The following is a 24,127-nucleotide window of genomic DNA, read 5'->3' as shown; positions in this document are numbered from 1 at the left end:
ATCTGTGGTTCCCCAAATGAGTGTGATTCTCAGTGTAAGATACACTGCAGCAAATGTCAGCAAAGTCTAGCCTGTGGGCCAAATTGGACCTACCACCTACTTTTGTAAATAAAGTTTTATTGGCACAAAACCATACTCATTTCTTAACATATTGCCCATGGTGCTTTCTGGATGCAATGGCAGACTTGAGTAGTTGCCACAGAGATGATACGTGCCCAGAAAAGTTGAAAATGTTTCCTATCTGGCTCTTGACAGAAAACATTCACCACTCTCTGCTCTGTGGTACTGGCTGATATGTCTGCACATTCACCGTCCCATGTATGGATCTTAACGTGTATCTCCTTTTTGTGTGGGCAGTTTATATTTGTCCAGCTCATCTCACCTTGGCCCAGGCATCTAAGTTCTCTGAGTTTCATGTCCACGTCCGTAAATTGAGCATAAGAACAGCATCTCCCTTGTAGAGTTTCTTGAGGATTTGGGAGAAAAACAGGTGAAGCGCCTGGTTGTCACAGCGTCCAGTTCACGTAAGACCATTGCCTGGCAGCTTGGCTTGATGCTACCGTGGAAGGTATCCACCATGTTCTGGGTGGTGTCCGCTGCTCTTAGGGAGCAGAAGGTAAGAAATCAGCCATTAATGTGAGGCCCAGGGCACGGGACAGACACCAAGGACTGTTCCTGAGAGACAAGCCAGGCGAGAGCCAAGATGCCTGCATCGAGGTGTCGGGCTATTGCTTTGGCTTCATTCTGCCTCCTCACTGCTGCTCTTGTCATTCCAAACACACGTCCCACTTCACGGCATTGAACTTGCAGCTCCCTGGGCCTTATTTTCCCTGAAATACCCACATGGCTCATTCCCTGCCTGACTCCTTTATCTGAGATTGCAGCCCCATCACTCTAGCTCGGTGCCCTGGTCCTCAACACATTTATAGGTTATTGTATTATCTGTCTGTGTGTTTATGAGTCAGTGCCCTCTCTCCTCTACCCGAAGGCGCTCACCTTACACGTGGAGAATTTATCTTGTCCTGTGTCCAGCACAGAGACCTATACCTGGCATGAAATGGGCGATCAAAAACTGTTGGTCGCGTCAATGAATGGAGGGATGAATGTGAGAGTTTCCTTCAGGGCTACAGGATTCCCACCTGTCTGTCATCTCACCCTCCCTCCCCCTTCCCATGCACAGAGACAACCGGTACACGAGGGCCCACTCCCACTCCATGCTCATCCCTAGGAAAACACTCACCTGGGCCGAATACACATGCACACAAACATTTACATGGCCTCCAACATTCTCTTGAACTATCTGGAGTCAGCCTTTAAAAGTGCGTCCTTGTTCCCCACTCGGAGAAGCTAACAACCTCTTCAGCAAAATCCTGATTGCTTTATTGGAGAGGCCCTGGGTCGACGAAAGCTGCAGCTTAATGAAGGCCATTTAGCAGTCCGTCTCAGTTCCAAGCAAAAGCAAATCTTTATTACCGGCATCCGATCATTTCTGTTCGGGGATTCCCACCCTTTGGAAGGGATAGGTTTTTGTTTGTTTGTTTTGCTGGTATTTCAGAACCTCTTTTCTCATGAACTCGGAAGCCTCTATTACAGGAGGCTGGTCTTGGGAATGGAAGGGGGACCCTCAGCCGGAAGTAGGCACAAGAGGTGAGGTTTCATTAAAGCCAAGCTGTGCGACGGAAGAGACCGGAGCAGGCAGCGGTGCTAATCCTCTTGCCTGGCTCCCGTGTCCCGACAGGATTGTGATTGATGAGCTGGGCCCCCGTTCATCTTTATCTGCAGTGGGTGCTAATACCCGCAGGCTGAGGGGCTGCGGTTCTCTCAGCACGTGCACTCAGCCTCTGGAGTTCTAAGGACAGAAGGGCTGGCTGTGCAGTTTTTTTCTCTCTGTGCTTCTTTTCCCCTCTTCCTTTCTCTTCTTTATAGATGGATGGATGGATGGATGGATGAATGGATGGATGGATGGATGGATGGATGGATAGATAGATAGGCAGATACAGATACATAGCTATATAGAGATATATACACTATCTACCTACCTACCTACCATCTAAAATCTGGCTGTGAATCTCCATGTGTGTATGTGTTTGTGTCCGCTTTTCTCACTCTGTCCAGCTCTCTCTGTGGGTCTGCCTCTGTCCGTCTCATCTTGCTCTCCGTCCTTTCGTCTCTCCTAAGGCTGCCCTATGAGGTAATATTAGGGAGCCTCTAACTGATATCTTTTTTATTCAGCATTATTAATGTTTGAGTAATATAGACGCTACCTTTGGCTAAGCATCTATCACACGCCAGGAACTGCCGGAGGTACCTTGAGACAATTATTTAATATTTGCTCCTATAATAGCTGACATTGATTCATCTCTTAATATGGACCAGGTCTTACTGCTAAGTACTGTTTTTACCCAATCCCTTTTCATCTTCCAAATAATCTTTTGTAGTAGCTACTCTCACTGGTCCCATTTTGTAGATGAAAAAAACTGAGGCTTTGAAAGAGAATTATGTATACTGTCTTTAATCCACACTTGATCACACCAAGATAAGACTTTACTCCCACCTTTTAATGATACGTATACATGGTTTGAAAGGTAAAATGAATTGTCCAAGGGGCCAGAGGTTGAAGACTAGAATTCATGGGATCTTACTCCAGATGTGTCTCTCTCCAAAGTGCTCCTTTGAGTAGACCAGAAGGTGGGTTTGTGTCTTCCTGCCTTTCTCTGTTTTCTCTCCCCCTTTTAAATCTGTGTCCCAGTTGTGTTTACTGAGCAACCCTGCCATGTGGCCAAAGGGACCAGATTCTGAGTACAGGGGGCTGCAGAACTTCTGCCAGTCATCTGAGCCAGAATAAATGGGCAGAAACGTCTGGTTTGACTTTCTCTGCTTCTTCAAGGCAGATGCTTTTCTCATTACTGAGAGCAGAATGTCACTTTGTCTCTTCAAGAGCTCGGACGTTCAGAATAACTGCCGTGCAGTTTCTGATCTTGAAGCCACCAGCTCCGATGGGCTGGATCGGCTACCGTCCTCTGCCGTGTGCCTTCCCTAGTGAGGTTAGGTCTGCACAGTATGAACTAGAACTTGAAGCCACTCCCCAGAGTGGATTGATCTGTGATTCAGGTCTCACTCTGTGCACTTCAAGTTCTTTTCGCCAGCCAGGCTGCTTCTTAATTGGAGGGGTTGAGTGTGATGGGGAAGGAATAGTTAATACACCTACACTGTCCATCTTTATCTATTGAGGGGGAAGAATTAAATTAAACTATGACTTTTTTCAACTCCCAAATTTACTTGGGTTAGCCAGTGCTCCTTTGGGGAAGGAACCGTGAGCAGAAAAGCAATTTGAAACCATGGACCTTACTAGTTCACAAGTCCAAATCCAAATCGGGTTGAAGGCAGAGTTTTGATAGTGTTCCATAAATCTGAAGCGTCCACGATCTTCTAGCCTCGGTAAGAGGCGTTTTCATGTGTCTCAAAGAGAAGAAACCATAGTAAATACAATCACATCCCCCTGTTTGTGCAGAGGCAACTTCTCCTTTTATTCTTGGCTTGTTTTTTTCTCTGACACCAAAGCATCTTCACTACCCTAAGACCCCATGAAAACTTAGACCATGTCAGCACCCTTTTTTCTCGTGGTGGCCTGCGAAGCATAATGCAAATCTCTTGATGATCACACATTTGGAAAAGTCTAGAACTATAGCGCTGAACTGCTTTCATAGACAGTGAAAACAAAATATAATTGAGGATTCAAGGATTCAATAAGCTTAGTTGAATTATTTTGCTGTCATGGGTCTAGCAATCCATCAGCTGGGGATTCTGAGCAGACCAAGAAGTGGTCCATACTTCTCATCTCCCCTGTCCTCCATCTGGCTGTGAAATAAAATGCTCAGCCTTTTAACTCTTAACAAGATAGTCAAATCTTTAGATTTGTTCTGAAAACAGTGTCTCAGCCATGAATCACCCCAACTTTGTCTGCCACATCCTTCTTCCCTTCAGTCTCACCTACTCTGCCACTTCTTGTCTGTGACCATCTGATCAACCCCAAATCCTTCACTTCTGTTGTGCTGCAACTTGTCTCCTCTTCATGGCCTTGGTTTGACTTGATATCCTAGTGAGGGATTCTCCTTAGGTTTCACCTTGAGATTCAGTCTGCTCACGAGATGTGTGCCTCCATTACAAGTAGATGCAGCCAGTGAGGGCTCGACCAGACAGACTGAACATCAGACAGGGGGTGTCGTTGCTCTAATTTTCAGAATGCCTTTGAGAGATCACATTAGATCCTTTTTGATCTTTGGGCTAGGGTCAAGGTAAGCTTTTAAATGGCCTTTCTCTCTCCCTAAGTTTATTTTATTTTATTTTTTTGCATTTCATAGTATTACCATGCCTCTGTTGAATTCTTTAGTGTTAACAGATAATTTCATTATTATATATTTGGGTCTGTGGTTCTCTAAGGCCTTGGATTTTTTTTCCACCCAAAGTGACACCTCCTAACAGATAACAGTGTTGTAGACATATTGTTTTGTTCCATTCAAATTTTTACAAGAAATGGGATATTAGTGTTCTCATTTAACAAAATTTGCAGGTAGAATTTGAATTTCAATCATTCAAATTCAGTAATGTTCTGGTCAATCTTCGATAGCTAGCTAATTTTTGTTCTACCACTCTTGTGAGTCTCTCCTTTGTCATCCTGAATGTGATGAATATCGTCTTATGTTACTAATTCCTAGGCTGAGAAAGCTCTGCCCAGCATCCTTATTTCACTTTCCCAGCATCGGAACCGTGTGTTTCATGCTTAGATGCAATGGAACCAGCTCAAGTTTCAGCATTAAACTTACCATGCCCAAAGGTAGCTAAAGCTTCTATAATAAACTGATTACTTAGCATGATTTTGTCTGCATTCTGCGTTTGGCACTGATTCCCAACATAATCTAAACAGGCATAAAATTCAGTTCTTCGGCGTTCATTCACCAATCTAAATACTGTAAAAAAGGTATCTGTGAAAATTCAAGTCAGAGGAATGCAGATGAACGGAGAAGAATCTAAGACCAGTCTTTGTGTTTCTGTCCTTGGTGCTGAAAATGGACAGTACAAAATAAATCCTCAGGTCCACTTCCTGGTCTTAGTAAATGTAATGGTGTGACTGAGTTAAATGACGATGTATAGAGATCATGCATTTCTCTATAATCATCTTTTAATCTTATTTTCCTGGCACAATGGATGGTATTGATAACAATGGGAGGTGACTGATGTCTACCTCGGCACTGCCCTGACCCATATAATCATCGCTAGCCGCACATGGCTATTTAAATTGATTAAAACTAAATACAATTAAAATTTTCTTTCTTAATCACACTGTCCATCTTGCAAGTGCTCAATGGCCATATGCGGTTGGTGTTTATCAGGCAGCACAGATGTAGAATATTTCTGTATTTTAGAAAGTTTTACTGAATAGTGTTCCTCTAGAATATCATCTCTGTGGTAGATTCAATAATGACTTCTCCCCCCAAATGTATCTACATCCTACTCCTTGGAATGTGTGAGTGGTGTGAGTGTTACTTTGTAGGGGCAAAGGGACCTCACAGATGTGATTAGGTGATGGACGTGGACGTGGAGGGATTATCTGGCATTATCCCAATGGGCCTGATGTAATCTCAAGCGTAATTATAATAAGAGGGAGGCAGAGGTGTCAGGGTCCGAGTTAGAGGAGGCAGCAATGTGATGGCCATAGCAGACATTGGAGTGATGCTTTTTCAAGATGCAGAAAGGGACCACAGAAAGGGACCACAGCGACACATTGAGGTGGCCACTGGAAGCTGAAAAGGACACGGACAGACACTCCCCAGAGCCTCCAGAAAGAACTTGAACTTTATGTCAGTGAAATGGATTTTGGTTCTGACCTCCAGAACTGGCAGAGAACACAAGTGTGTTGTTGTACGCCACCACGTCTATGGTCATTTATGACAGCAATGAAAGGAAACTGATACTGTCATCGTCATCATTTCCCTAGATTCTCGCATTTAGTTTGGATTCTGGGAATGTTGCATTCTCCTTTGGGTATTTGAAGAACCAAGCCCATAAGCAACGGTACCCTTTTCGTTGGAGATAGTCATGTCGGATCATGAGTGATTTCTTCTCTGAGAGCGGTTAGTGAAGACTTAAACAGTATGAGTTAGAATGTCAGCAAAAGCTGCAGGGTTGTAATAGTTGAAGGTGAGAAGAAATCATCCATCTCTCCTGGCTTTCTGCTTTTTTGGGCTGGGGTGGTTGTGAATTCCAGTTCTGATTCTGAACGCCGTATCCTGGTGGGACTGGCACAGATGGAAACACAGGTGACCATCCTTCTAATGTCTTTCAGGTGAATCAGAATCAAAGCTCAGTTCAAGAGCCAGAGGGCACAGTTCAAGGAGAAACTTTTTCTGCCCTTCCTACCACTGGGGGCTTGGGTGTTATTTTCCCAGCCCGTTGCGCGATTGTGGGTGTGATGAGTCAGACTTCTTCTCTGCTCCCTCAACCTGCTCTTTCCTCCCTGGCTGGGTTTTGATGGATTTTTTTTTTTCTGGGAAATGTTTCTTCACTCACTGTGCACTGTCATCCAAGTTATTTCTCTTTTAAACAACAGGAAGAATAGCACAGATACCATAACTGTTGTAACAAATATACATGGAACACTTATTTTAAGTATGGTGATAGGAAATTTATAGGCACTGACTGCTAATTTAGTCCATAAATAACCCCATAATAGTATGCTATTAGTATTCCCATTATCATAGAGAGAAACCAAAGCACAGAGAGGTTATAATACTTCCTCAGGGTTTTACATCCAGTAAGAGGGAGACCAGAATTTGGCCAGCAGGCTCTCTGACTCTGGAGATGGCTTTGCATTACAGAACTCAGCCAAAGGCTCCTCTTCCCAGAATTTAATCTCCTTCATATCAGGAACCATGCTATCTTCATTTTTTCCCCCTCTGTCTTCTCAAAGAGCATAGATCATTTCTTGGAAAACCAGCCAAAGCTTGTTGAAATTACTCATTTAAATTTATTTTTGTATTCTCTAGGTGACTAATAAGGGCTCCCATACGGAGGGGAGACCAATAAGAAGGACATCCCAGAAAAGTCCTGTAAAACATGGTGTAGTGGGAAGATACCAGGCTGGGTTCATATTCTGGCTCTAGATCTTATTAGTACTACTCCTTGATTTGATCCTCAGTTTTCTCATCTATTAAATGGGGATAGTAATATTTAACTCAGAGGCCTTGTGAGGATTTAATGAAATAATGGATGTAAGTCACTTAGGGTATATAAAGGACTTTATAAATCCCCCCCCCATCACCACCACCACCACCACCACCACCATTATCATCCTTTTTTTTCTCTACCACCCCATAGCATTTATTCAAAAATTTGTTGCATTTAAGTTCAAAGTAGGACTTTGTTTGCTTGAATGTATTTGTGTTCCAATGATGTAATCCTTGTAGAGTCTTTCTGTTTCTTTTCTTTTTTTAATTTGACCACTCTAGCATTCTCATGGCAAAGACTACAGAACACAAACACAATTTCCTTATTTTGTGTAATCGCTCCAAATATCTTGGGGGTGGCCGGAGGGGTGACGTTCGTTCAATCTTATTAAAATAAAAATTCAAAAATCAGTTCTTTTGCACTGGACACAGGAAAGGATGCAAACGATAAGATTAGAGCCGTTGGTATCCTTATTGATGTGAAAAAACAGCCTTGAGAGTGGGCGTCTGGTTCCATCTCCGCCCGGCTTTGTCGTTTCTCTCATGGATGACTGCTGTCATCTTTGCTCTTCCCTCCCCGTCTCCACCATTTTTTCTCTCCAATGCACTCGCCATTTACTGGCCAGAGTGCTCGGTCTAGAATACAAGTCTGACCACGCCATCCCCATTCCTGGAACTCTTCAATGGCCTCCCATCACTGAAAGGATCAAATCCAGACGACTTTATATGGCATTCCCTGTTCTTCATATACCCTCAGCCTTATTTCTAGTTCCAATTCCTGCCAAATCCCCACTTGCACACACACTCGAGCCATATAACTCCGCGTGCTCTGTGTTCTTAGACGCCCTGAAGCTGTGGTTCCTGCTTTCCCTCTGCTTTGGATTCCCACCTAACTCCCTCCATCTTCTCCTTCCAGACTCATCTTGACCATTGTATCCTTCATGAAGCATTCCATGCACCTTCCATCTCTGAATTGGAAGGCTTCCTCTCTGACTCCCGTAATCATTTGCACTGAGACTTATAAAACCCATGACATTTGTTTTGATCATTGATCTTCCCGTATCTCTCCTGATCCATATTTGCATCCCACTTGAACATGTCTGAATATGTTATATATTAATGCAAAACCAAATGCTGATGCTAAGCCTACGAGGGACCAGCCACAGAGATGGAAGTATCCCTTGTCTGTCTCTCAGTGCCTGAAACATAGTCAAGAAACACATCTTGAGTGAGTGTGTGAATGCATGAATGGGTGAATGGATAAAAGCAAGACATCCTACCTTGTGTCTGTGAGATTTAAAAAATATCTAGTTTCTTCCCTACCAAATCCAGTGGATAACCTTGCAGAACAAGCTCGAGCTCAGAATGTCTGCTGATGCCTTAAGCATCCTGCAGATTGGAGTGTGTTCAAGGGCTCTTCCCTGACCTCACACACAGCGAATGTCTGAGCTCCGTAGGCTATTTGTGGAGAGTTTATTTCATCTTTGCAGAAAGCTGCCCAGTGTAAACATTAGTCAGTTGATTTCACTCATACTTAAAACAAGCTTTTAAAAGCCTTTTACCTCTCCTGTCCCCAACTAGGTACTTTAGACACGGATTCTCAGAGCCTTGGAGCTTAGTTGGATATGGTAAAGTTCTGTTCTGTTCTGTTCAAAGGTGGCCTTTTGTGAAAGGTGTCTTGGGGTTGATGCTGAAATTGTACAGAAAGGGTCAGGTAAAGTGAAGCATTTTTAACACCTCAAAGATTGGGTGACGGGTGGTGTGGGAATCAAGCTTCCCACTTCTCTACTCACCTCTGTGAAGACATTTCTAAAGATTTTTTGCTTGTGGTGCTGAGATAGTAGCTTGGTAATTGTGAAGAAGCAGGGACTTCAGATTTCAATGGTCTGAGTTCAATCCCAGCTCTGCCAGTCAGTTCGTCACCAGTCAGCATGGCTCTCACCTAGCTCCACGGCCCTCGAAACAGTGGGTAACACCAATGCTGTCCAGCAGAATTAGGAGGGTCACAATCTACCCCACATATGTAGGTTTAAAAAAAGAATTTGGTAGAAACAGGTGAATTCTATTTCAAGGCTCTGTTCAACCCGTTATAGCTCAATATACAACCAAGAATGTTTTATTGAGCCCAGTATCAATATGTCCAAACTACCATCATTTCAACGTGTAATCAAAATAAAACCAGTACAGAGATCTTTTACATTTTTTTCCCTTGTACACACACCTCATTTCAGACGAGCCACATTTCAGACGAGCTCAGTGACCACATACGGCTAAGGGCCATCACATAAGGACAGCCCAGGGTGGAGCCACAGTGCTAGGGCAGACATCTCAAATTCTTAAACGTCTCCAACTGGGATTACAGGATCTGCTTCACAGACATCAGATGAGATGGCACGAATATTGTTATGTGCCCCCACCTCCTCCTAAGTGTGAAGAGTGGGAAGAGAGGACAAGAGAACATCATTCTTAGCTGGTTTACTGGGTTGTATTTCCGTCACTGGACCCTATGCTCCCCAAGGCAGGGAATGACTTCACCTATTATTGTGTTTCCAGTGATGAGCACATAGCAGTTGTATCATTTTTCCAGGGCTGCTGTAACAAAGCACCACAAATGGGGTGACTGAAATAACAGAAATGTATTGTCTCAGAGTTCTTGAGGCCAGACGTCTAAGACCAAGGTGTCTGCAAAGCTGGTTCCTTCTGAGGGCTGGGAGGAAGAGTGTGATCCAGGCCTCCCTCTTAGCTGCTGGTGTTGGCAGGACATCTTTGGCATTCCTTGGCTATAGAAGCATCACCCTGCTCTCTCCTTTCACCTGGAGTTCTTGTGTGCACGTCTGTGTCCAAATTTCCCCCTTTGTGTAAGTACAGTCACAAGAGGTTAAGAGTCCAATCTACTCCAGTGTGACCTCACTTCTACTTAACTAATAATGTCTGTAATTACTCCATTCCCAAGTAAGTTGACATGCTGAGATAAAAGGTCTAGGACTCCAATACTTGAATCTGGGGAGGGGGGGAAAAGGGACACAATTCAACCTGCAACAGTAGGTGTTCAATATACTTGAGTCTAATACATGAGTTAATAATATCTGAATGTAAGGACAACTTTTTGTCTACTTTGGGTGGGTTCCAAGAATATTCCATTCTGTCTGCAGAAGACAGGCTTGTTAAAAATCAAATAAGGAAAAGCGCTTAGTGAAGGGGATGAATGCTGCCAGTGGGCACTTACTTACATGAGACAAAAACACAAGCTGCACAATCAGATTTGAAAAATTTTAAGGCAATTCTTTGAAGGCCTTTTGAATTCAACTTACTTAACTTTCATCAGCCCGTTTTCTTACCTGGGAGTTGTTTGCATAAGTTAACTTGAAAGTCTTAGGTTGCTTACGTAGTGATCACACAATTTATTTGGCTAGACTTCTATTCTGCACTATTGGTATCTGAATAAAATTTCTCACCATTAGGCCAATTCGCTCTTATGTGCAAGTAAGGCACACTTTTTCCATATATCTGAAAACCCACCGTCTTGCTTGGATCCACCTAGACATTTCACAAAAACTCTTCTTTTTTCAGTTAGTCTGGCCCTCTCTACTTCAAAATGCAATTCTCTCAGCTTAGCATTCACTCAGGCCGATAGCCTTAAAATATCACATATTCTGAGCTACAGAAAAATAATACATATGCACTGATCAAACATACATGAAGAAATCAAGGGTCTCCCGTCTCACGTGGTACTTTAGTTGAGGGCCACAGACTGAGAAACCCTTGTGTCGGGACAAGGTCAGTTATTGAACTTGGCTGTTCACTTAGGAAAATGGAGCTCTTTGGTTTCAATCCCTCTGGACTTAATTTAAAAACCAAAAAAAAAGTTGTAACTTCAATGCTGGTATGCTTATGCTAAGTTGGGTTGTATTGAATTTGTAAGGCCAATAAATTTTTATTTTCCCTTTGTTCTGATGCGAATTCCAATTGTCATAACGTTCACATTTGTTTTCTTATTGTCCACTTAAACGTTTATGGAATAGGGATGGAAGAAACCCAGAAATGCATCATGCAAATAAAACCTATTGATACAGCTAGTCTTGTTGGGTCACAGGAATGGAACACTTAGGAAGTAATGGGGTGCAATGGAAACATACCTAGAGTTCAAATCCTAGCTAATACATTTATTGGCTCTCTGAACTTGAACATGTCTTTGAGTTACCTGGGTCTCAGCTTTCTCTTCTGTAAAATGGGTATGGATGGTACCCATCCTACTTACCTTCCCATATGGTATGTGTGCCTCAAACAGACCATGTGCAAATGCTCCCGGTCACCTTTACATCCTCTCCTCGGCTAAGCTATCATGATGGTGGTGATGAAGAGGGTCATGAACCTCTCTCCTGTTTGCTTACCTGAACTGACCACCTGTTTTCTCTGTTTCAAGCACTGGAGTTGCTTCAAGAGAAAAGGTAGTCTCAAGGATGTCATTTCAAGGATGTCGTTTACATGATTAGATCCCTTCTCCTTCTTCCCTAGACTTGCTTTATCCTGGCTTGTGTCATCGTTGCATTTACTCTTCCATTTAACCAAAACATTTTTTAGCACCTACTGTGTTCATGCCCTTCTAACCGTGCTAGGAATGTGGTGCCAGGCAAGACAGAGGTGGGCCTCTGCCCTCAGGAGCCTTACAATCCTGGAGCCTCCAGGTCTCTAGCTCAGCTCTCTCTTTTGGGAAGGTCCTGCGGCTTGCTCTGAAAATACCCTCATTGTTTTCGTTCACTTCTTTTTCATTGATTCTGGTCTGAGAGATTTCCTCCCACTGCCACGTTACATCTGGCCTCCCCATAGATTGTTTTGTCAACCTGTTTCCCACCACCTGGTTATTTCCTGCTCACCCTTCAACTCTCAGTTTAGATATCAGTGCTTCTGGAAAGCCATCCTCGATAAATCAAAGGGGATAGGTGAGCCCTTTTGCTCTTTCTATTTCTCTTCTCGTGGCACATATCCGTGGCACCGTAAATTCCTGGTCTGGCCTGTGACTTCTGCCAGCCTGCAGCTACAGTGGTACCTGGGCTAATGCTGTCTTCAGCTCCCCCATGTCCCCTGAACCTAGCACAGCACCTGCCACCCAAGGATGCGCCATACTTAGCTGCTAAAACAATTGCATGAATATCAAGTTCTTGCCTATTGGAATAGTTCATTACCCCTGCTTCCTGGCAGCCTCTCCTAATTTCATTTCCTCCGATGCCAAGTGTAATTCATTTTATGACAACCTCTCTTTTTTTTTTTCCTCGTTGGCAAACTATTAGAGGCTAACACTTATGCAACACACAATGAAAGACAAGGTCATATTTTATCATCTTTGCCTGTTGCAGTAACCAGATTAGACATCTTTCTACAAGTGAGGTGATTGCAAGCCAACAGATATTTATCATGTCAGACACCTGATTACAAAACGCAGACGAAAAAGAGGGAATCATGAAAGACGCAGAGTGTAAGCCCCTGCCTTGAAGAGATCACGCTCTTAGGAGAAGGCCTCTGAGAGTCATGTGAGGAAACTGGATCATTGAAAATACACTCAAATGTTTCATTCTGTAAATTCCTTCTAAACTGCATGGGGTGGTATGTAGTTGCTGTGTGTTAATTGTGCCATGTTTCCTCAAGGCCACGGGGGTGGTTTCAGCTTTGTGTAGCATCCAGTTTTGAGAAGGGGCCCAAAGAAGACAGTGAGGAAATGTCCATGAGTGGCCGTGCGACAGGGACCTTCCTGATGGATGGAAAAGCGAGTTTTCACCGTGTGGTGTGAGAGGAAATGACTGTGAATTCATCCATACACAAGACAATGCTATCGACTCCTTGCATGGATTTGTATCTCGAATGTTTACGTTTCCCTTCGCTAGAACATTTCATTATGTGTGAGATCATTCCATGGGGAGAGCATGTGATTGTCTCCCTAGCAGTGTGACTTAATGCTGCCGATTTTTTGAAATGTAGTGACAGATGCTTGGTGATGTGCAGTAGGGTACCTTACTCAGCGACACCCTATTTATTTACCTAAACTGGCTACTTGGTGCTGTCTGTATGTAGAGTGACCTCTTCTCGTACAAAGAAAGTTGCCTCGCGTTAAATCTATCAATGTCCTCTTTTAGAAGCAGGCAGAGAATCCTCTGGAAAGCTATGATGGAGTAGGCAACACGGCGATAGTATCCCAAATCATATCTGCAGGGTGACTGTAAACAAGCTATTTAAGGGAACAAAATCCATCCTTTTGCTTCCACGGATCTGGCTCAATGGAGCCATATTAGCAATGGTACAAGTCCTTGAAATTCATCTTGAATGTAAATCCGACACTGATTTACCCTGGTGGTGATGGTGGTGAGACCATTTTTCCTTCTTTAGAAAATAGCTGGCTGTGAAGGGAGATAGATTATGAAAGTGAAAGTGTGCCCAGGACTGAAGGTTTCCTCCATACCCAGGAGGTGAAGACACCTTCCTGAACTATAATTAAAAATGCATGGCTCTCTGTTCCTTCCCTGATGATAATGGTTTTTGCCAGTACTTTTTGGCTCGGTTCATTCGTCTACTAGTTTTCTGCCTTTCTTTCCACACCACTGTGTTTGTGACAGTTGTGGGTGGCTCCAGCTGTCTGTCACTCAGGTATAGATGGCAGTGGTGATGGTGGCAATGGTACTGACAGCAAAATAATGCCAGCAGCTGAACTTTTACTGCCCAGCTCCTCATTGTGTTCATGGCACAGTGGAGTGGTAGTCACACAATGTCGGTTGCCTGATTTTGAAAGCGTAATAGAGTTATGCCCTTGGTTACCTTTGGGGGAAACTGGATGAACGGTACGCAGGAACTTCCTCTAAATATTTTTCAACTTCCTGCTTTGGGGTCTGAATCAGATTGCTACAAGTATGAGTTTCATCATACACTGTGAGCATGACTTCAGATGATTTACTTAGTCTTTCAAAGCCTCCCATCTATAAAGTGAAGATACTGATTGCGTCTTCATTATGGCTTGAGGGGTGCATTGAGGGAGTCACATTTATACAACATTTAGGGCAGTGGAAAGCACATAGTGAGAGCCCTTCTAATTATATTATTGTCATTATCAATGTTATAATCACCATCATTATCATGAATGCTATTCATGCACTTGGTTGGGTATTGGATCTTAGAATGGCAGGAAGAAGATCTCATGACTTTTTGGTAACCTCCAACTTTGTCAAAACATATTTTGCGATTGTTTCACAATTGTTTCACTGTGACCCTTATAAATATCACGCCACATCTTAGCGAAAAAAGAGGTCAATCATCACATACTTGAAGGACCTCAGCTTTGGAGAAAGACTTGGCTTTGAGGTCTACCTCTGCTTCTTGCTAGCTTCAAGGCCTTTTTGCTTCCTTACCTGTGAAATGAGTGTGATGAAAATAAGTCTATTAAAAGAATAAGCCTACCAAAAATATAATTCTTGGAGAGATGAAGTTAGGTTATATAAATATAAGGACCAGCATTGGCTGGTGCTTAGCATGAACTCAAAGAATGAGAGCGGCTCTGGCTGTTCCTTTTTCTTAATAATGTGCAGTGATAAGACATTGGTAGCTAGTTGGTATGCAGACAGATGGAGCTGCATGACTTCAGTACATGGGGATATCCCCGTGGGGGCAGCCTTCTCAGTGGTGCAGACTGACATTCCATGGTTTGACCTTGTTTGTCAGGGCTCTAAGGTGCTGCGAGCGTCAGGTGCCGCATGCGCCAGAGTGTTTCTTGGGTCCAATAGGGATAAAGGGACTAGTGTGGAGATGCGTTTTTCATTCAACAAAACATTTGATTGTGTATGTGTGTGCCTGCCACTCTTTGAAATGCTTGAAGCAACAACAAGGAGAAAAACAGATGAGGTTTCTGTCCTCATGGAGTTTCCAGTCTAGTCGGAGACGGACATCAAAATGTATGTAATATAAAAATACAGAGACTGTCAAAATCAAAATGTATATAATGTCAAACTTTGACCAGTATTTTCAAGGACAAGTCAGGGCGCTCGGAGCCCCTGGGGCAAGGGAAAGCAAGATGAGAAAAGCCGTTTTCTTAAGTGTCTAATGCTGCTTGTTGGGAATTTCACTTGCTCCGGAGGCAGCTAATTTTTTAAGAGATGAGCACATTTATTTCCCTTTGGAAATATCACCTCATAAGCAACCATATCAAGGCTTCTGACTTGCACGGAGTGCCATAAATATTTGATTGTCACTAACTTTTAAGGAGTTGGGGAAAACAACCTCTACATTGCCTTCTGTGACTCCAAATGTAAAATCAGGATGGAACATTTTGCAAACATGACACCTCGTCGTGCAAGCTGGCAGCCCACACGGCCGGTCTGTATTTCTGGGGCTGGTGTTTGTCAGCCATAGCAAGATGGCTTCTGTTCTCTTTCTGTTCTCTCTCTCTCTCTCTCTCTCTCTCTCTCTCTCTCTCTCTCTCTCAATCTCTCCATCTCTCACAAGGCCAGGAACATAAAATGAAACAAATTGCTTTCACTTGAATCTGTGACATGGATTCCTATTATCTTTATAGTTTACTTTTGTGAATTATGGCCTCAGAGCAATTTCAGAGTTCTTTGTCCAAGAGATGTTTTACTGTAAGCCGGTGTAGTTAGGAAAAACCAAGATTTGTATGTTTACCTAATTGAGGTCAGATTTGAGCCCATCTCCGAGGACTGAAGATTATAGAGTTTAGGTGTCTGATGGGTTTGGGTAACTAGCACTTACTAGTTGTGTATGAAGAAGCAACCACTTCCCTTGAAAAGGGAATGATAGTATGTATCACATCGGGTTCTTATCAAATGAGGTAACGTAGGCAAAACTACTTGGTTGAATTTGTGCATCCTCAGTACTTAGAAGAATGACTGGTACATAATGATTAAAAAGTTTTCTTATCGCACCACCATCACCACCACCACCACCATCACCACTGTCACCACCGTCACCACAATCACCACCATCACCACCATCACCACCGTCACCACCGTCACCACCATCTCTATCATCTCCATCGTCATCTCCACCTTTGTCATCATCACCAGCATCTTCCTCTTCACTAGCATCTCCATCTCCATCTTATGGATTCAATGGCAGGAATTCTTTAATAAGACTAAATTAGCTTCCGGTTCTAGTTCTGCCACTTGACTCATTTACTAGCTCCCATTGGGAAATTTTTTTTCGCTTGTTTGGAGTCTCAGTTTTCTTTCGTTAAAAGGGACCATCATGTCTGTGTCATTGGGGTAGTCGTGAGAAGTGCCTAGTGCAGGGCCACAGGACCCCACGCGTCTCCTCACATGTTCTCCAGCGGGACTACTTTGCTGGACTAGCAGGGGGACTGATCTCATCCCCACAACAGGACATATATCCTCACAGGGCATTCCAGACTATAAAGCACATTCCTGCGGATTTTCTCCCCAAAACATCACAGGAATCCCCTTGGGAAGGCAAATATGTATTGTTATTTATATTAATAAGTGAGAAAACTAAAGACATTTTTAGGTTGCCACCCAATTCACCTACATAAAGGCTTCATGAACAATACTCACATTATTCTATTCCATTCTTTTCCAGTGTGATATAGTTTATTTCATTTCAAGAATGCTGGTGTGGTCACCCCCTGCATGGGTTTTACATCCCATGGGATCACACCTATATTTGAAAAACACAGAATAGTGTCCCCCAGGATTGTGTATCGGAATGAAAAGAAAAGGATGACCTGGGGCACCTTTACAGAGTGCCCATGCCTGGTCCCACCCTCGGAGACCTTCAGCCAGGAGGTCTGGGGTGAAGTCCTGGAGCCTGATTATTTTAAGAGAGTACCCCAAGTGATCTGATGGTCCACTGGCTAAGGACCAATTATACCCTGTTGCATCTCTGATCATTTCTACCTGAAACGCTCTTCTCTATTTAGTGCGGGGTTTAGTTCTTGTTTGGTTGGTTGTTTGTTTTAGTATTTTCTCCATTACTCCCAGAACATTCTTCACCAGGAAGTTTGTCTTGACCTGGTCCCTCTTGCTTTCTAGGACTTTGGTTGAAGGACAGACGGTTGGCTTTTCAGTTATCAGTAAGGACAGGAAAGACACCGCTCATGAGTGACCACTGAGTCCACGTGTTGGGCTGCAGTCGTGCAACAAAAGGGCTGTGGGTCTCCATGGCTGTGCAGCTCTGAGAGCGGGGCTGACACAGCCCTTTAAGGAACCCAAAAAGCTGCTTATTTAATCCTATGTGAGCGGTATCCCCAGGGCATGACTGGAAGTGGAAATGTGAGGATGACACAAGTACCATTTATCCAGATTTTCTTTCCAACCCTGAGGAGGTGGACTTAAAAAAAAAAAAAAAAAAAAATCACCCGGGAAACTACCTGAACTAGTACCACCAACAGACCAGCAGGAAAGTTGAATTCTTCCAGGCAGCCTCCTCTGCCCTCACCTTCTCCTCTGTTACACAATTTAATTACAAATTTAATCACTTCAGAAACCCCATCCATCCCCTCCAGGGTAGGAAGATCTCTCCTTTCATAGCTAGACATCTCGGTGGTAAGCACCTATCCACAGGAAGGGTGGACGGGACTCTTGAACCTTCTCCCTTGATGAGTAAGAAAGACACGACCAAATAAACCCTGTAATTGTGTTGACATTTCACTCTGGTTGTTGTGCTTTTAATAATAAAGGAAGAATAAAGTATTTGTAGCTTTAAATAAAGCGGCAGCATTTGGCATTGAAATCGCAGTTTTTTGCATGAGGTTTCATTTTTGCTCATTGGAAGAGAACTGAAAAAAACAAAAACAAAACAAAACAAAAAACAATGAGCTAGGAAGAGACAAAAGTTCAAGAAACAAAGAAAGCAAGACCCGGTGTGTGTTTCCTTCATGGCATTTCTCACCCTGCGGTTTTGTGGTCATCGGTGGGTTCCTTTCTTGAAAGCCTGTTACCTCTCTTGACTACTACATAGCCCACAGCGGCCAACAGGGTCTTGGATTTCGCTCACTATTTTATTGAAAGGGGTGAGTCTGTTTGTATAGCGCATACGACGATCCAGGCCCCGGTATGTGTTTGCTTTGATTTTTATTTCGATCCTCAAAATTACCCCAGGAACTCACTCATTATTCCCACTAAAACAGAAGCAAAGACTATTGCCCCACGTATTGCAACAACTTGCCTAAGATCACACAGCCAGTCTGCACTGAAGCCAGGCCTCCAATCTCCCGCACAAGCATCCTTTCCCGTATGTTAACATCACTTTGCAGTCAAGTCGCGCAGCTTTGTTATAAATTCGTCCCCAGTGTTCTCATGGTATTATTATTTTTTTCACTTTACCTCTCTCACCATCCCTTTCTTTCTTTGAACTATTTCTTCACCCCTGCTGTCTCTCCCCCTGCTACCTCCAACGTCTGCCCCTCTTAAAAATCTAAAACAAAATAGGATAGTAGCAAGCTCCCGGTGGGTTTCATAACTTTGCATACTGTATATTTAGTTTAGTAATGAAAAATTCCAGCTCCAGGCGATGCATAGGCTAGCATTTCTAATGTTTTTTAAACAGCTATTAATGTAGTCGAGTGTTGTGGTGTGTGTGTGTGTGTGCGCGCGTGCGTGCGTGAGCGCGCGTGTATTTTTTTCCTTCTGCCTCTATATCATCATCGGCTCAGTGTGCTCTCTGAAACAGATCTGGAGGCAGAGGAGGAGCGAGCTGTGATTGATGGGCCAGGCCTCGCTGGCGGAATGAGTCCCATCTGGGGTTGGTTTGGGGAGCAGTCAGATGTTGAGGGGGAGGTCAGCCAGGCAGCCTCACTCCCTCTGCTGCAACACCCCAGCCATCCACACACGTTGCACAGCGCACGCACCCTGGCTCCTAACAGGCTTGCTTTGAGCAGATGCTTTGTGCTGTGGGTCTAGAACAGCTGCTAAGTTTATGGAGGAGGAAGGAAGCAGGATGGTGGAGCAGGTATTTTTTGTTTCCCATTTTCTTTTTCACTCGGAATTGTGATTTGAATTAAGCTGCAGACTCTCCTTACGTTGAGTCTCCGTTGCCCTCTGAGACGCAGACTCTGCTCCTTGAATCGCGGGGGAAAGGAGAGGATTTCAGCTGAGAGTGTGTGTGTGTCAGCTTTCTGCTTGATGTGTGGAACTGAGCTGGCCTTAGAACCAGCAGGTTAATGGTGTCATTTTTGCATTTTCCTTCTTTGTTTCAAAGCCCCGGGGGCACGAGGCAGCTTAGTTCTGAGTCCAGCACTGGAGGCTTTCTCTGGATAGGCGCGATTTCTTGCCAGAGAAGTAGAACAGACCAGCTACTAAACTAAAGTAAAACAAACTGTTAGCAAGACTGGAAACTGCAGGCAACCAAGAATGCAGTTTCTTCCAGCGAGTCTGAGTTGGTGGGGGGGTGTCCCATGGCTGGAGTGGCTGCTTTCTTTGGCTGTGTGAATCTATGTAATCAGCTGCTCTATTAGGGCCTCACAATTCCTGTGAGGTCTTCTCTTGGTTATAAGGGCTGTGTTTCGGCCAGAAGAGGGTTTTCTGGGCAAGGAATGCAATGGGAACAAATAAAATCCAGAAGCAAAAGGGGAGGTGATGCTGAGAAAGTTTGACGATTACAGCTGGGGAAACACACACACACACACACACACACACAGAAAAATCCTTGATTGTTTTACAAGCCACCTCAGCAGCCATGAAAGCAGCCACGTTCCCCCGTTAGTGAAAGTCAGGCAGTTACACTGAGAGGGATAAACAGGTCTCGTGCTGTGCCACGTAAAGAATATTTCTCAGTTGAAATGTGGTTTGCATTAGATGTGGAGCGAAAATATTTTGCAAAGTCTGATGGGCTGCCCCCCTTTATTCTCTTGTTAGTTTCCCAAAACTACCATTACTGAACCATTCAGCACAATGAACAGGAGAAGAGAGGTGTCTGGGGGGAAAAGCCCTCTCATTTTCGGACTCTGGTCTCCTGAGCCCATCTCAGAGAGAAAATTAAGGGTGCAGGTTGTTTCTTTTCAGTGACCTAATAATTTCCCCATGCGTTTGAGGAACGGCTCTCTAAATGTCTGCATGCAGCAGGGTCTACACACTATGCTAATAGACAGATTGCAATGTTTGTCTTAAAATAGCAATAATATCCTGCTATTTCATGCTTCAGTAAAATATTTAAATTGAAATGGCTTTTTTTGTGTTTTTTTTTTGCTTTGATAAATCAGACTTGGTTGCATTTTAATCTCCTTTTGCTCCCAGTAACTGGAGTGCAAGCTACCTATTTGGGGGGTCTCGGGTAATGAGGGGAGGTCCCACATTATCTGTCTGTTGATGAGTTGCTCTAATTGAGGATTCATGTATGCGGACAGGGAAGTTTCTTCTACGTTTATCCTAAATGATGTTCTTTATTTCAAGCACAAGTGGGTTTTAAAACATCAGGTCTTGGTTCCCTCTTTTACCCCCCTTTCGTGTATTTAGCAGCAACCCAAGAAAGTCCAGGCACTGAAAATGAGATGTTAGGTTTGCAAAAATCTCTGGAAGCACTTGCTCAGTGATGTGGGGGATGCGTGCAAATCAGAATCACAACCCCCACCAGCTCCAAACACCCACAAGCACCGCAACTCTGTAACTATCAGAATCTCTGTGATCATGCCACTTATTTAGGGAAAGGTGGGGGTTTGGCATCAGAGCAGAAGAAAGAAGGCAGCTTCGGCAAATGAGGGAATGTCTAGCCTGAATGCTCCAAATGTCTGCCTGTCACTGTCACCTGCATGCAATTGGCTTCAGTTTTCAACCAGGAGCCTATTCGCGTGCCCACGATGTGCCTTGACCTGGAGTGGAAAAGGTGCCCTTAATGTGAATGTATTTTTCCAGAAAATACATTTCAGCCAAGCTAAGACTCGAGGAACATCACTGGGGAGGAAACAAAGATATCTCTGAAGCCCTTTGAAGGTGAAAAATCATTCCATAGGAAGTGCAGTGATCTTAATTAAATATTAGCTGTAATTAGCCCAAAGTGCAAATGTTGGGAATATTAATTTGGGTCTCTGTGGAACGGCTGTCAGTGTTAATAAGTAACCATGGGGGGTCCCACCAACATCTGTTTGAGAACTCCAGGAACAGGAGTGCAGCCCAGAGCCCGTGGACATGAAAGCTACCTGTCGGCTCCTCAGCGACCATGGGTACAGTTCTGAGAGCTCGGTGCCCTGGCTTTGCCAGATTGCCACAAGATTTGCTAGGGCTTGGTGGTTTGTCCTGGCTCCCATGATGCTCCTAGTCGGCCCTTGCCTTTCCTAGGGTGGCCTCAGAACCTTGTGAAGTGAGTCCTTGGGCTTGAGATGGCAGAAGTTATCAAGACCTGAGCTCTAACACTCACCAAGGGTTAACACCCTAATCTGGCCAAGGGAACACTAGCATCTTTGAATCCAATATCCCAGCACCTGACTTCCCCACAGGGTCTAACACGCCACCAGGTGGAAACAGGTCTTGAGACCATCGTGTATATGTGACAGTGAGATTTGTTTATTTACAAATGGGAACGCAGCTCCCCATCAGGTGACAGTCTTGCCAGATGAGAGACACCTGGGCATAGAATAACATAGGCTTGGGTTCAGCTCCTGGCGTCTCAAAGAGCTACTTATGGCTTCAGCCTTGTAAGATGATTTACCAGTTCTAGGCTTCAGTATACTTAACAGTAAAACAAAGTGGGCTTAGAGAGGCAGTGCGTACAAGGTAGGGATTCTAGACTTCTGCACTATTAACATTTGGGGCCGGATAATCCTTTGTAGTGGGGGCCATCCTGTGCACTGTACAATGTGGGCAATATCCCTGGCCTTCACCCACTAGATGCCAGTAGCAACCCTCCCTGCACAGTTATGGCACCCAGAACTTGTCCCGTATCGTTGCCTGATGTCTGCTGGGAACAGTCATCTGCGTTTCAGAACGGATGCAAAGCACCCATCCTGGTGCCAGGTACCCAGCAGGCCTGAAGGAAGGTGTCACTCAGTTTGTCTCCTGACCACATTGGTGAAGAGAAGGGGCTGCCGTTCAGATGGGGGACAGAAGCCTGAGGCCATCCTGGGTCTTCCTCTCCTCAGTCAGCCCACTTCTGTGGAACTTGAAGCCAGTGTGTGTGCACGCATGTGTACCATTCAGAGAGCCCGTGATGGAAAGCAAATTCTGAAAAAGCTCCCAACTCACCCTTTTTGCACCATCCTCTCTACTGCCGATTCCCGATTCTAGCTGAACCACCCCTCCTTTGTTTAGCTAGAATGCACCCCCTTTCTCTGCCTGCTTTACAGCCCAGTAGTGGGCCAGACTTCTCCAATGGGCCATATGCCAATTCCGCCCCAACTGTCCCAGCCCCAACTATCTCCTGTTGCCAAATTAAGCTTTAAGCTTTACAGAGCCCAGAGTTTATCAGTCAAGCACGCATTCACCTAGCAAACCATTGTAAAATACCTACTTTGCAGCTAGCATGCTGCTGAAGACTGAAGATGGGACACACAGTGTGACACAGTCCCCTGCCCTCAGGGTGCTCGCAGACAAATAAGAAGGCAATGGCAGTACTTGGCGTGATGTGTGATATGGCCCCAAGCGACAGTGAGTTACAGAAGGCAGGCAGCTGACGTGGTTTAAGTGCCAACGAAGCCTTGCTGGACGAGAAAACTCTTCATTGGGAACTCAAAGTCAAGTAGAGACTAGCCAGGCAAGGGAGTAGGGGCGGGCTGTCCAAGCAGAGGAGGCAGTCAATGGGAAAACCTAATGGAGTTCAGAGGATGGAGCGACCATAGACCTCCTGAGGCAGGCCCTTCTCCCCCAAACAGAGAGCTCAGATCCCAGCAGAGAGCCTGTGCGGTCTGGCTTGAGCCTGTGAGACTGGGACCCTCCTCCAGAGATGGCTCTGCGGGGAGCAAAGGCATACATGTTCCTGTGAAAGTGTTTTCCACTGAAGGAGGTGGAGAGAAACGTTGGTCTTGCATGACCATCTCTTTACCATTTCTCTTCCATCATTTCATGCTCCCCTACAAGGCGACACCTGGAGTTTCTCACAAGTCTGTCTTTCAATTCAGAGCTGAGCCAGGGGGAAGGTAGAGGCTGAAACAGACCTTTGGGCAGAAGTAGAATCTGTCACCATGAATTTCTCTTAGGACAGTTCCCAAGGTCCCAAAGTTTCTGGGGCTTCTCGGCAAGAAGGAAGTGACATCCAAATGGACTTTCTGTTCTCCGGGCTATGATATGTTCCTTGCACAGCCCTGCACATGAGAAGAGGCTAGTTGGCTCAACTAGCAGAGGACTTCTTTAGGATTAATCAGGACCCTTTGGGTTGTAAGTAACAGAAACGCTAGCTTAAGCAAAATAAGACATTTACTGACAAATGTAACTAAAACCAACAGTGACATTACTAACGGCCAGTAAAGCTCGATCCAAGACTTCAAATGATGTCCCCGCGACTCACTTGCTCTGTTTCTGGGCTGCGTTTCACTCTGGGTTGGCTTCTGCTTTAGGCAGACCCTCTTCAAGAGGCAATGTTTGGCAGCTCCAGGCTTAACATTATTTTTACAGCTGCCAATCACAGCTGAAGGAGAATTCCCTTCCCCTCCCCCCCCCCAAACTCCAGGAGAGCCTCAGGACTAAGCTCATCGGAGTTACTAGGGCTTAACTCACTGATTTAGATAGATGGGCATGAACACAAATCCCCATGACTGTGAGAGTGGAACCCTCTGATTAGCCAGGCCGGGTCACATGAGGAAAGGGGAGGCGGGGCTAAGCCACATCTGTCCTAGGTACGTAGGCTGAGGGTAGCCGTGTCCCCTAAAAGGAAACTGGGCACTATCCTTGAGGAAAAGTGAACACTGAGCGGCAAGGACAATACATGCCCCCTGTGGTTCCCTGAGGATGGACAGGGTTCCCTTTTCATGT

General features: G+C 44.5%; 1 protein-coding gene across 50 annotated transcripts in view; it reads left to right on the top strand.

Annotated features, from left to right (window-relative positions):
- The window catches only part of RBFOX1 (RNA binding fox-1 homolog 1), a 1,997,160-nt gene that overhangs the window by 1,788,290 nt on the left and 184,743 nt on the right, over nt 1-24,127 (top strand). Inside the window, exon 1 of one of the 50 annotated variants that reach the window (XM_074323063.1) lies at nt 19,036-19,181. The exons of 47 other annotated variants lie outside the window; for them this stretch is intronic. In XM_074323063.1, the coding sequence (XP_074179164.1) occupies nt 19,149-19,181 (33 nt within the window). In that variant the 5' untranslated portion in view covers nt 19,036-19,148. Of the gene's footprint in view, nt 1-19,035; nt 19,182-24,127 lie in introns of those variants that run through there. 2 more of the 50 variants (XM_074323056.1, XM_074323062.1) reach the window with 2 other exon arrangements.

The sequence above is a fragment of the Rhinolophus sinicus genome, linkage group LG18 (assembly GCF_036562045.2).
Source record: "Rhinolophus sinicus isolate RSC01 linkage group LG18, ASM3656204v1, whole genome shotgun sequence".
NCBI lineage: Eukaryota > Metazoa > Chordata > Mammalia > Chiroptera > Rhinolophidae > Rhinolophus > Rhinolophus sinicus.
This window is presented reverse-complemented; position numbering and strand designations above follow the sequence as displayed.